Source organism: Marmota flaviventris, chromosome 14, assembly GCF_047511675.1.
Source record: "Marmota flaviventris isolate mMarFla1 chromosome 14, mMarFla1.hap1, whole genome shotgun sequence".
In the NCBI taxonomy this organism is placed as follows: Eukaryota; Metazoa; Chordata; class Mammalia; order Rodentia; family Sciuridae; genus Marmota; species Marmota flaviventris.
This window is the reverse complement of record NC_092511.1, coordinates 19,388,356-19,400,992: the sequence shown is the minus strand read 5'-3', so window position 1 is coordinate 19,400,992 and position 12,637 is coordinate 19,388,356. Positions and strand designations below refer to the sequence as shown.

Below are 12,637 nucleotides of genomic sequence, written 5' to 3'. Positions count from 1 at the left end.
AATTTTTAGCAATTTTTTTGTTCTTTATAGTTACACATGACAGTAGAGTATAATTAAACATTATTACTCAGCCATAAAAAAGAATGACTTTATGACTTTTACCAGTAAATGGATGAATCTGGAGACTATTATGCTAAGTGAAATAAGCCAGTCCCAAAAAACCAAAGGTGGAATGTTCTCTCTGTTATGTGGATGCTAACACACAAAAAGGGAGGGGCAGAATAGAAATTCAGTAGATTAAAGGGGAATGAAGGGAAGGGAGGGGAGACAGAAATAGGAAAGACAGTGTAATGATTCTGACATAACTTTCCTATGTACATATATGAATACACCACAATGAATCTCCACAGCATGTACAACCACAAGACTGGGATCCTAACTAGAATATGATGTATTCCATGTTTGTATTAATTTGTCAAAATAGACTGTACTCTCATTTATCATATCATAAATTTCCTCAGCTTTGCTGGGCACAGGTACATCCCTGTAATCCCAGCAGCTTGGGATGTTCAAGCAAGAGAAATTCGAGTTCAAAGCCAGCCTCAGCAAAAGCAGAGTCTCACTAAGCAAGTGAGACTCTATCTCTAAATAAAATACAAAATAGGGCTGGGGATGTCGCTCAGTGGTTGAGTGTCCCTGAGTTCAATCCCGAATACCAAAAAACAAACAAACACACAAAACAAAAAACTTCCTCAGCTTTTTAGGGAGAGGAGGAGATAATTTTCTTTTAATATGGTGAAAAATCTACTTTTATAGACTTTATTCTCTTTTTGCAGAAAAGATAAATTATATTCATTTATCTTCTAAGAGCCTTAAGTTTTACTTTCTTCATTGTGTACTATTTAACTGTGGTTTTTTACACTGTCCAGCAAACTATATTTTAGGTATAAACACAACTTTAAGGGAATTTCAAATGATTTTTTTTCCTTTTTTTTTTTTTTTTTAGGGCAAATGAAAAGAACTAAATGTGCTGATATTGATGTTGAGACACCAGACTCCATTCTAGTTAACACAAATCTTCGAGCACTGATCAACAAACACACTTTTTCAGTCCTTCCTGGAGATTGCCAACAGCGACTGCTTTTACTACTTCCAGAGGTGGATCGACAGGTGCGTCATTTCAAGCATATAAGCAACTTTATTACCCTTATGGGGTTTCTTTCATCACCTTTTGAGCTTAACATTTTTAAATTGTCTTTTTATGTATACATGTAAAGAAGTGGTATTAAGTGGTAGAGCATTTGCCTAACATGTATGAAATCCTAGGTCCAATCCCCATTACTGCAGAAATATTTTTTAAAAAGTAGTGTCTGTCTCTCTCTCTCTCTCTTACACACACACACACACACACACACACACGTACGTCAAATTATAAAATAAATTTGAGTAACTTTCCTTTTAAATTGTTGGCATCCATAGAATCCAGTTTGGGAGGAAGACTTGTCTTGGTTTAGTATTAGCAGGATGTAAGTCAGTGCCTCAGTGAAGTGGGAACTAGAATCCAGTTTGGGAGGAAGACTTGTCTTGGTTTAGTATTAGCAGGATGTAAGTCAGTGCCTCAGTGAAGTGGGAACTGTCACAGATATATATATATGTATGTGTGTGTATTTAGGGATATATAACACAAATACAGTATATATACACACATACATATTTGTGTATTGGCAGTTGAACCCAGGAAAACTCGTCACTGAACTACATCCTCAGCCCTTTCTATTTTTTATTTTGAGACAGGATCTCACCAAGTTATCCAGGCTGACCTTGAACTTTGATTCTCCTGTGTCCCTGGGATTACAGGCATGCATCATGTTCCTAGCAAAAATATTTTTATTTATATGTCTTAATAGGAGGGCTTTATAACACTTATGATGGGGATCAGAACTTTATTACTAGAATGTCAAATTATAGAATAAATTTGAGTAGCTTTCCTATTAAGTTGTTGGCATCCATAGAATTAAGTTCAGGATGAAGACTTGTCTTGGTCCAGTATCAGCAGGATGTAGGTCAGTGCCTCCGTGAAGTGGGAACTGCCAACAATAAGCCAAAATAATGGATTCAGATAAATTACATACATCTAAAAGGACATAGCACATGGAATAATAGTGGTGGAATTAGGAATATTCATTATTTTTATTGTTTTATTAAATTCTTTTAAAAGAAACATTTATTGCTTTTATAATAAAGAATTAAAACTCCAGTATAAGTTGTACTTTGAAAAAAAGTACCAAAAGAAAAAGGTTTAATTGGAAAGGCAAGGACCAAAGAGATTTAGCATAATCCAGGTATAAGATGAAGGTGAGACTTCAGCTTTTATCAAGGAAAAAGTGACAACTAGTAATTCACTCTTATTCTGATCTTTGTTTCCCTCTTTGTGAAAAAAACAAACAACAACCTTTTTTTTGTTGTTATTTTAGAGACAGGGTCTCACTAAGTTGCCGAGGCTGACCTTGAACTTGTGCTCCTACTGCTTCAGCCTTCCAAATTGCTAGGACTATAGTGTACACCACCCTGCCAGGCACCATTTTGATTTTCTAATTTTTTTCACTTATGAGATTTCAGCTATGTTCTAAATGATAATGGTTTTCTTCCTCCTTCCTTAAATCATTATGAAAACAAGAAGAGAGGAAGGTGTTATTCTTTACTTTACAGTAAAGGACTAGTTGGATATATTCCCTAGTTTTTAGAAAGATTAACAGCATAAGTAAGCCACGCAAATCATTATAGCTAATATAAAGTCAAAACTAAAACTTGCTAATTCTGGACTTGTTTTCTGGATGACGTTGATACCAATTTTTTAATGCTGAGAATCAGCATGTGTCAGAACAGTCAAAGTTTATTGTCTAGAGAATCCAGATAAATCAGGTATTCTTCCAGCAGTAGTGACAGGACATGTTCACTACTATGCAACTTATTTTTATCACCATGGACAATACCATTGAGGTCTCTTCAAGCCATTTGACCTAGTTTTACCTTCTTTATAAATGGCTGCATATTATTTCATCTTATGAATATTCTCCAGTTAATTTACCAATTTCCAAGTGACATACACCATATACTTCCAAGGTATTACTTTCTCTCCCTTAACTCTTCTTGAAGAATTGATTTGGGCCAGGCGCCTATAATCCTAGAAGCATGGAAAGCTGAGATAGTAGGATCCAGAGTTCAAAGCCAGCCTTAGCAGCTGCAAGATGCTAACCAACTCAGTGAGACCCTGTCTCTAAATAAAATACAAAATAGGTGGGAATGTGGCTCAGTGGTTGAGTTCCCCTGGGTTCAATCTCTGGTACCAAGGAAAAAAAAAAAGAAAAGAAAGAAAGAAAGAAAAAAAAAAGAAATTATTTGGGGGGGGAAGGGTACTAGGATTTAAACTCAGGTGAGCTCTACTACTGAACTATGTTCCCCAGCCCTTCTTTTTGTTGTTGGTGTATATGAACTGAATACTTTTATTTTATTTATTTATTTTTATGTGATGTGGCTGAGGATCGAACCCAGTGCCTCACACATGCTAGGCAAGCACTCTGTCACTGAGCTACAACCCCAGACCCCCATCCCTTCTTTTGTTTTATTTCATTTCATTTTTATAATCTATTTTTTTGTGGTGCTGGGGATTTAACTGGGGTGCTTTCCCTCTGCGCTAAATCTCCCCAGCCCTTTTTATTTTGTATTTTGGCACAGGACCTCACTTTGTTGCTGAGGTTTGCCTCAGACTTGAAATCCTCCAGCTTTAGCTTCCTAGTTGCTGGGATCATAGATGTGTGCCTCCACAACTGGCTTCCTTTAATTTTTTTATTTTGAGACAGAGTCTCATTGTATTGCCCTGACTGGCCTTAAACTTTAAATCAGCATACCTCAGCCTCTCAAGTCACTGGGATTACAGGTGTGCACTACTGTGCCCCACTCATCAGTGTTTTTAAAGAACCTCATTGAGAGTTTTTCCTTTTTGTTTTTGTTTTTGTTTTAAACTCAGGGTTATTAAACTTAGAATAATAGTATAGGACCTTAACTGATGGTCTATTTTTGGAACTCAGTTCTATCTGACACATGGCCCTCAGATGGAGATTGCCACATATAATTTTAGTAAAAGGAACCTTAGAGGTTTCTAGTTAAATTTCCCACATAGGGTAATCTTAATTGGAAGGCTATTTGGCCAGTCTTTTTATAGTTATTGTTATGGTGGGAGTACACTGTAATCTGAGCAGTGTTATCCTCATGTGTGGAGTATGCAGTTATAATTAAGTAAAATTACAACTTTACTCTAAAATGAAATTTTAAGTGTTTTTACAGAATTCTGATTATTAAGATTACAAATTGGAAACTATAGTATATGGAATCTTCAGTAAAGAACAGTAGAAAACTATTATTTACATCAGAGGGTTGGGTTATATTTTCTGATATAATTCAGTATTTACCATATGGAAGATATAAGCTTTCTTCTGAAAGCAGATTTGGGGTTAAAATAACAACTTAAAAATTTAGAGAGTTAACCTATGGAGTAGATTAACTGACAGTGGAGTAATTTGCTCATCACTGGAATATTCAAGTGGAGATTGGATAATGTATTATAGGAAAAAGTCTATAACCCTACCAAATTTTCAGCGGTCTCATTGGCCTACAGCCACTCCTGTTAATTATTGTCACTTTTGTATTAGGGAGAGTTTAGTAGTTAGTTGCACCAGAAACTATATCCTATAAAGTCTAATGCATTTGCAGGTTAGCCCTTTATAACAAGTTTTCAATTTCTGCTATAGAGCCAAGGGAAAATACATTGGCCCAGACAGGTTTGAAAAGTAAAGTGAGTTATGAAGTGATCCTCAATTCTTAAGGTTGCCAGATCACTTTCTAAATTTTCTTCAGAATTTTAAACCATCTAGTTGTTTTTCTTGTTGTTGTTGTTTGCTTGTTTTTTCCTGTTATCTGAATTTAGGGTCCAACTTTCTTTTCTTCTGGATGCACTACCTATCTGTATATTTGTACTATCCTTTTTCTCACTATTTGAAATAACATTAATGTTTTGCATTCCATTAATATGTATGTAGCTTATACTTAAAGTACTCTATCCTCTTCAATTTTTTTCTTTGTTTATTCTAATACCAGTAGTAATAGAGCTTGGGGTTTTTTGGGGGGCATGGGAGGTACTGGGGATTGAACTCGGGGGCACTTGACCATTGAACCACATCCCCAGCCCTATTTTGCATTTTATTTAGAGATAGGGTCTGACTGAGTTAGTTGCTTAGCGCCTCGCTTTTGCTGAGGCTGGGTTTACATAATTCTCCTGCCTCCGCCTCCCACGCCGCTGGGATTATAGGCATGCACCACAGCACCTGGCAGTAATAAGAGTTTTGATGCAGTGACTTTGTGTAGTGTGTTTAATAATCATAAAGCAATTTCCCTCTCCCAGTTTTTCTTACTGTCTTTTTTCCTATATGAGCATTAAGATAATTTCATTCAATTCATTAGAAATCTATGTAGGGATTCTGATAAAATTATAAAAATTAACTTTAGGGAGAATGACAATTTTATTTTTTTTATCCAGGTTTTTTAGATCTGTGCTTTGTATAATTTAGATGTTATGGGTTTTAACCAAGGTAGGAAATTCAATATTTCTAATATTCAGAAAATTTTTTATTTTTTAAATTTTTTGCAGTACAGAGGATTGAACCTAGAATTTTATGCATGCCAGGCAAGTGTTCTATTACTAAGCTACATCCCCTGTCCAAAAAAAATTTTTTTTAGACCTTTTGGGAAAGCATCACAAATCAATTCAGTAGACAGTGAGTTTGGAGAAAATATTTTTAACATGTGATTATAGTCATTACCATATATAATATGCAAAGGGTTCTTACAAACTGATGATAAACATGAGCAACCTACTGGAAAAATGAGAAAGCGATAGGAATTGACCCTTCACAAGATTCCAAATTTAAATATTGAATACACATTTAATAAGGTGCACAATCACAACAGCAGTCAACAGAATTTTTTTACCATTTCAGAAATTCAATAGCGTGAAAAAATTGTTGCCGAGGAAAGGAGTATTTCATATACTGCTGGTAGAAATGTCTGTTGTTTGAGTCTTTTTGAAAGGTAATCTCACATATCTAGTTATACACACGCTAATGTTCTTTTTTTATTTTTTAGTTGTAGATGAACACAATAACTTTATTTATTTTTATGTGGTACTGAGGATTGAACCCAATGCCTTCCACGTGCTAGGCAAATGCTCTACCACTGAGCTATAACCTCAGCCCGATACATTGTGTGTGGGTTTTTTTTGGGTGGGGGGGGTGGGGGGATTGAACCCAGGGCCTTATGCATGCTAGGCAAGCACTCTACCAACTGAGCTATATCCCCAGCCCCACGCTAATATTCTTTATTCTAGGAACGTACAGAAATAAAAGCACTAGTATACATCTCTATAAGAATACTAGTTGCAGCTTTCTTGATTATGGGGAAATGTTAGGGGAAAAAAGTATATGTCATTTGGAAACTGGTAAATTGAGTTATATTCATATAACAAAAATAATATGTAGCCATTTTAAAGAAGGTAAAAACTAGGCCAAATGAGCTGGGTGTGGTGCCTCATGCCTATAATCTATCTCAGTGGCTTGCGAGACTGAGGCAGGAAGATTGCGAGTTCAAATCCAGCCTCAGCAATTTAGCAATGCTATAAGCAATTCAGTGAGACCCTGTCTCTAAATAAAATATTTAAAAAGGCTGCAAATGTGGCTCAGTGGCTGAGTGCTGCTGAGTTCAATCCCCCATACCTTCCCCCGCAAAAAATCTAGGCCAGATGACTTGAAGAGACTTCAATGGTTTAATCTGTGAGAAACATAAACTGTGTACATATCTTGGAACCACTTCTGTAAAACAAATAATAAACCCTTTTCAGTTGTTGTTTTTTTTTTTTAATCATTAAAGAATGGAGTTAAAAGGAGAGGAAGAGGAAAAGTAAATGGGAAGAGCTTGTTTTGATGTTACTTTCCTGTAGGGGGGATTGAGACCCAAGGCTGTACCACTGAGCTACATCCTCAACCCTTTTTATGTTTTATTCTGAGATAATAAAATGTCTCACCAAGTCACTGAGACTGACCTTGAGCTTTTGATCCTCCTGCCTCAGCCTCCCTAGTTGCTGGGATTACAGACATGTGCCACCAAACCTGTTTGGAAAGGAAATTTTTTTTTATTTATATGTGGTGCTGAGAATCAAACCCAGTGCCTCACATATGCCAGGCAAGTACGCTACTGCAGAGCCTCAACCCCAGCCCTACAAAGGAATTTTTTAAGAACAAAATATTACATTAAAAATATCGACAAGCCAGGTACAGTGGCACACACCTGTAATTCCAGCAGCTCACGAGACTGAGGAAGGAGGATTGTGAGTTCAAAGCCAGCCTCAGCAAAAGGGAGGCACTAAGCGACTTAGTGAGACCCCGTCTCTAAATAAAATACAAAATAGAGCTGGGGATGTGGCTCAGTGGTTGAGTGCCCCTGAGTTCAATCCCTAGTACCAAAAAATAATACATACATATAAAATATATAATATATTTACATTTATACACATATAGAGAGACACACACACACACATCAGGGCTGAGGTTGTGGCTCAGTGGTACTGGTACAGCACTTGACTAGCATGTGTGAGGCACTGGGTTCAATTCTCAGCATTAAATATAAATAAATGAATAAAATAAAGGTCCATTGACAACTAAAAAAATACATGAGTGTGTGTGTGTGTGTAAATTTAAAACTATATATAGACATCAACCAGGAGTAGTGATGTATGCCTGTAATCCTACCAACTCAGGAGGCTGAGGCAGGAGGATTCTAAGTTCAAGGCCAGCCTCATCAACTTAGCAAGGCCTTAAGCAATTTCATGAGACCCTGTACCAAAATACAAAAGGGCCAGATTTGTGGTTCAGTGGTTGAGTGTCCCTGGGTTCAATCTTTGGTACCAAGTGAATAAAAAAAGCTAGGCACAGTGGTGCATGCCTGTAATCTCAGCAACTCCAGCAGCTGATGCAGGAGGATTACAAGTTCAATGTCAGCCTCAGCAATTTAGCAATATCCTGTCTCAATATAAAAATAATTAATTAATTAATTAATTAAAAAAGACATCCATAATAAGCAGCTTGATAGGAGATAGCTAGTGCACCTCTGTATAATTAAATGAACATACATTCTTTTCTAAAATGAAAGCCAAATACCATACAAACACCTTTCCCTTTGTTTGTAAGCTTTCCCTGGCTTATTCTTTGAACCAGGTTGGTCCAGATGGTTTGATGAAGTTGAATGGCTCAGCCCTTAATAATGAGTTCTTCACTTCAGCAGCCCAAGGCTGGAAGGAAAGACTATCAGAAGGTAAGTGTTCTGCCTCTGGTTGCTCAGAATCTGCACTTGGAACAACAGTGACGGTATATTGGCACTTTTCCGCCTTGTGGGGTATTTAACCATTTTGGAAGATAAAAGACAGGAAGTTTCTAAAAGATAGAATTAGCTATCCTGTATGAAACATATTACTAAATTTTGTATCTGGAGCCTCTATAACCAAGTACACTCCACATGGAGTCCAGCAAGTGTGTTTCTTCAGTGATTTAAAGTCAACTTAGAAACTTAAAAAATGGATTTGCAGGCCCTGTTACTAAAGATTTTGATTCAGTAATTCTACATTAGTGCCTGGGAATTGAAATTCTAAGCTTACTAATAATAAGCAAAGTGTACAATTATTTTATAGTGCTGGGCATCACAGCACCATAAAATAATTAATACTAATTATTAATTATTAATCTAATACTTTTCCTTTCCTAGGATAACTTCTTTGTTATTGGCAGCCCCAATGGAACCAACAGAAAAGGAATCAGAACATTTAAAAATGTATTATTGAGATATATGTACATACTGTAAAATTCACTTATTTGAAGCATACAGTTAAGTGGTGTCAGTACATTTTAATAAATATGGACCATGACTGAGAATTACTGACCGTGGTCACTAGTGCCTTGTGTACCATGCTTCTAATCCTGATTTAACAGATTTATTGAGGGCAAATAATAGAGTATAAAAAAGTTACTGATTGATTGATTTTGCAAGCACTGTATATAGTATTTGTCAGCATTAGAAATTCTTAACCCTGAATGCTCAAAACACCTCTTAAGTTTTTATAAACATTGATGTCCAGGTACCTCCCTGAGTGATTTTAATTACTCTAGGTTAGTACCCGAGGGTTAGTATGTGGGTTTTTGTTGTTATTGTTGTTTAAGGTTTTCCCATGTGAGGCTAATATTCAACAATAATTAAAACCGCTGGGTATTACATCTGTACTTTGGTATACCTGGAATACAAAATTATACTTGAGAGTTATATTATGCCAGAGAACAGCTTAAAACAAGTGTGAGACCTTTAAAGTAAATACATTTGTAAGGAGAACATTAGGAATGCTGTTCGCTGCTTAGTTTTTGTCACATCTCAACAGTTAAAATGATTAGGTAATAGATATCTGTTATTGGTCACTGTGATTGTTAGTGTCTCCCCTCCTCCCTACCCCTCTCTTGTGCTCTGGATTGAACTGAGGACCTCATGCATGTCATAGGTTTTATGCTCTCCTACTGAATGATACTCCTACCCCCTCCCATCCTTTTTTAGAAAGAATTTCTTGCTGATTGCTTTCGTCCTTTCTCTTATCTTCAGATTTCCTTTTTCTGAAGAAATTGAAAACATAAGCACTTTAAAACATGTCAATTGCCAATACTTTTTTTAAACAATAAATTAGTTAAGGATAAATAGGTACTATCAACAATGATACTTCAATAGTTATCGGTATTCTTTTTTTTTTTTTTTACATCCAAGCAAATGATTGTTTGTTGTCATATGATCATATTTTATGAGTAACCAAAACTTTGAACACTGTACATTTATGAACAGAGATCAATACTCTTTATCCCTCATTCTATGATACATAGTAGAACCAATACCACAAGTTCTAGAACAGATTCTGTAAGCTAAATTTCTCTTTTTCTGTTTATTTACTCATGACTGTGATGTATGTGGTCCTCTAATACTTTTCCTTTCCTTCTTACTCTCAGGAGATCTTAAACTTCAAATTCTTACATTTGTATCTCTTACTCTCTGATGGTCCTGGGTATTAGAGCATGAAAGGGTACAGCCTCTCTGAGCCATAAGTTTGAAGATGGCCTACCAAACACATTTACTGTTCTCTGCTGATGGAGTGGGAAGGATTGAGGTGGTTGGTAGTATATGCAAATAAAAGGCATATTCAGAATAGCTCAGTTTGGGGCATGTTGAGTATCCTGTTGCTAGGGCATTAGATTGCTGGTTTCTGAAACAATTAGATAACTAACAACTCCATAATAATTTCCTACTTGGAATGATTTCTTAATTGGAATCGCAAATGCCTTTAAGCAAACCATCACTTTTCATTATGTAGTTAGAGGTAAAAGACCTAAGATAAAATTTTCCTTAGAGAAACATATCATTCTTTTTCTGGTAGAAAATAAATTGGAGGGGCTAGGATTGTGGCTTAGCAAATAGAGCACTATCCTAGCACTGGTGGGACCCAGGTTCAATCCTCAGCACCACATACAAGTAAAGGCATTATGTTGTGTCCATCTACACATAAGAAATAAAAAAAAATATTAAAAAAAAAATAAGAAATTCAAGATTAGAGACTAAAGAAATTTGTATGGAATATGATGAATATGATGTTTCATGTAGGAGGGAGATACTACTGGGGGGAAGTCCAGAGAAAAGGCACTGTCGTCCTCAGCTGTGTATTGAAAACTACATGGAGTTGTATATAAACATGTTTTTATTTCATCTAGTGATATTTAAGTCTACCTTACAGTGAGGTATTTGGGGAAGTTTCTGTTACTTTCACATAATAGTACTCTGATTTCCGTATGAGTTTTTCTTGATTTATAAATAGTCAAAAGTTGCAAAAGGGCATTTTTCTATTCAGTATCTTTTTTTTGTTTTTTTGTTTTTTTTTTTGTTACATTACAGGTGAGTTTACACCTGAGATGCAGGTGAGAATTCGACAAGAGATTGAGAAGGAGAAAAAAGTGGAACCATGGAAGGAACAATTCTTTGAAAGCTACTATGGTCAGAGGTAATAATTAATAAGCCAAATTCTGTAAACCATATGGTAATTCCTGCACATATGTTATATAATGCTTTACCTGAGCAGAAATTTTTCCTTCAAGTTTTATTTCAACAATTCTTTACTAAGAAGCTGTTTTTTGTATTTGTTTTTGTTTTCTCGTACCAGGGATTGAACTCAGCAGCACTTGATCACTGAGCCACATCTCAGCTCTATTTTTGTATTTTATTTAGAGACAGGGTCTCACTGAGTTGCTTAGTGCCTCACCGTTGCTGAGGCTGACTTTGAACTCACGACCCTCCTGTCTCAGCCTCCCGAGCTGCTGTTTTTGTTTTTTAATCATCTTGAATTAGTATCCATTCCTTGGAAAATATGAACATCAATAACCAGTTTCCTATAGGTGGGTTCTTTCTTTGTTTTGATTTTTTTTGTTTGTTTGTTTTTTGAGGCAGTATCTTGCTAAGTGAACTTAAACTTACAGTCTTTCTGCCTCAGCCTCCTGAGTAGCTGGGATGATAGGCTTGTGTCATCACACCCAGCATACATCCCTATTTTCAAAGAACTGTGGTCAAATAGTTTTTTTCCAATAAAAATCTAAGTGAAATCATTTTTTATTTGTTTTAATTAGTTATACATGACAGCTAAATGAAATCTTGATGAAGATATTTAAATATATAATAATGGAGTGTCTTTGTTTGAAATAGGATTGAACACCCAGGTTGCTATTTGTTTTTGTTTTTTTTTTTTTTAATCTCCAGGTAGTGTTCATTGATCCCCTTCACAGTTCTTTAGGGTATATTCTTTTTGAGATTAAGTGTCTCAAACTCTCATTTTTTCTGTGTTCTTTGCTTTTTTTTCCCCCCAGATTAAATCAAAGCCTAAATGCATATGATATGCAAACATACCACTCAGAAACACCTAATTCTTTTTTTATGATGTTGGGGATTGAACCCAGGGCTTTGTGCATGCCTGGCAAACACTCTACCAACTAAGCCATATCCCCAGCACCCCCCCTACATTATTGATATGAGTTTTGAGCTATGTAAATGATGGTGTATATATTTGGACCATATTATAGGTAACAGTAATTCTGTTAATATTTATTTGCTTCCTCCTTGTTAGGCATATATAACACATTACAGCAGTTGAATACATTTTCACCTATTACTTTTTGCCAGCTGTTATAGGACAGTTTTGGGGGCGTTATTTGGGATTTGTGTGTGTGTGGTACTGTAGATCAAACCCAGGCCTTAACGATTACTAGGCAAATGTTGTGTCGTGAGCTATATCCCCAGCCCAGTAGGACTGTTTTTGATAACTGCCTAGTTTTGCCGTTGGCTATACCCTCTCATGTGTTGTACTGACTTGAAGTCACCAGAGAGGATTTCATTGATTTTTGACTGTTATGTAATATTATAAAATATTAAGAAGAATCATTAATGACCCTTAAAGATTAGCTTAGCTTTTTAGCCAGGCCACACTGTGGAACTCCCAGTTACACCATAGAACAATGTAGCAGCACAC

At 35.9% G+C, this 12,637-nt stretch overlaps 1 protein-coding gene across 10 annotated transcripts in view; it reads left to right on the top strand.

The window, feature by feature from the left end:
• Asxl2 (ASXL transcriptional regulator 2) overlaps positions 1 to 12,637 on the top strand; it is a 135,993-nt gene that overhangs the window by 110,318 nt on the left and 13,038 nt on the right. For all 10 annotated transcript variants that reach the window (XM_071601410.1, XM_071601418.1, XM_071601417.1 and 7 more), the window contains 3 exons: positions 947 to 1,110; positions 8,262 to 8,358; positions 11,017 to 11,122. In XM_071601410.1, coding sequence (XP_071457511.1) covers positions 947 to 1,110; positions 8,262 to 8,358; positions 11,017 to 11,122 — 367 coding nt within the window. The remainder of the gene's footprint in view (positions 1 to 946; positions 1,111 to 8,261; positions 8,359 to 11,016; positions 11,123 to 12,637) is intronic.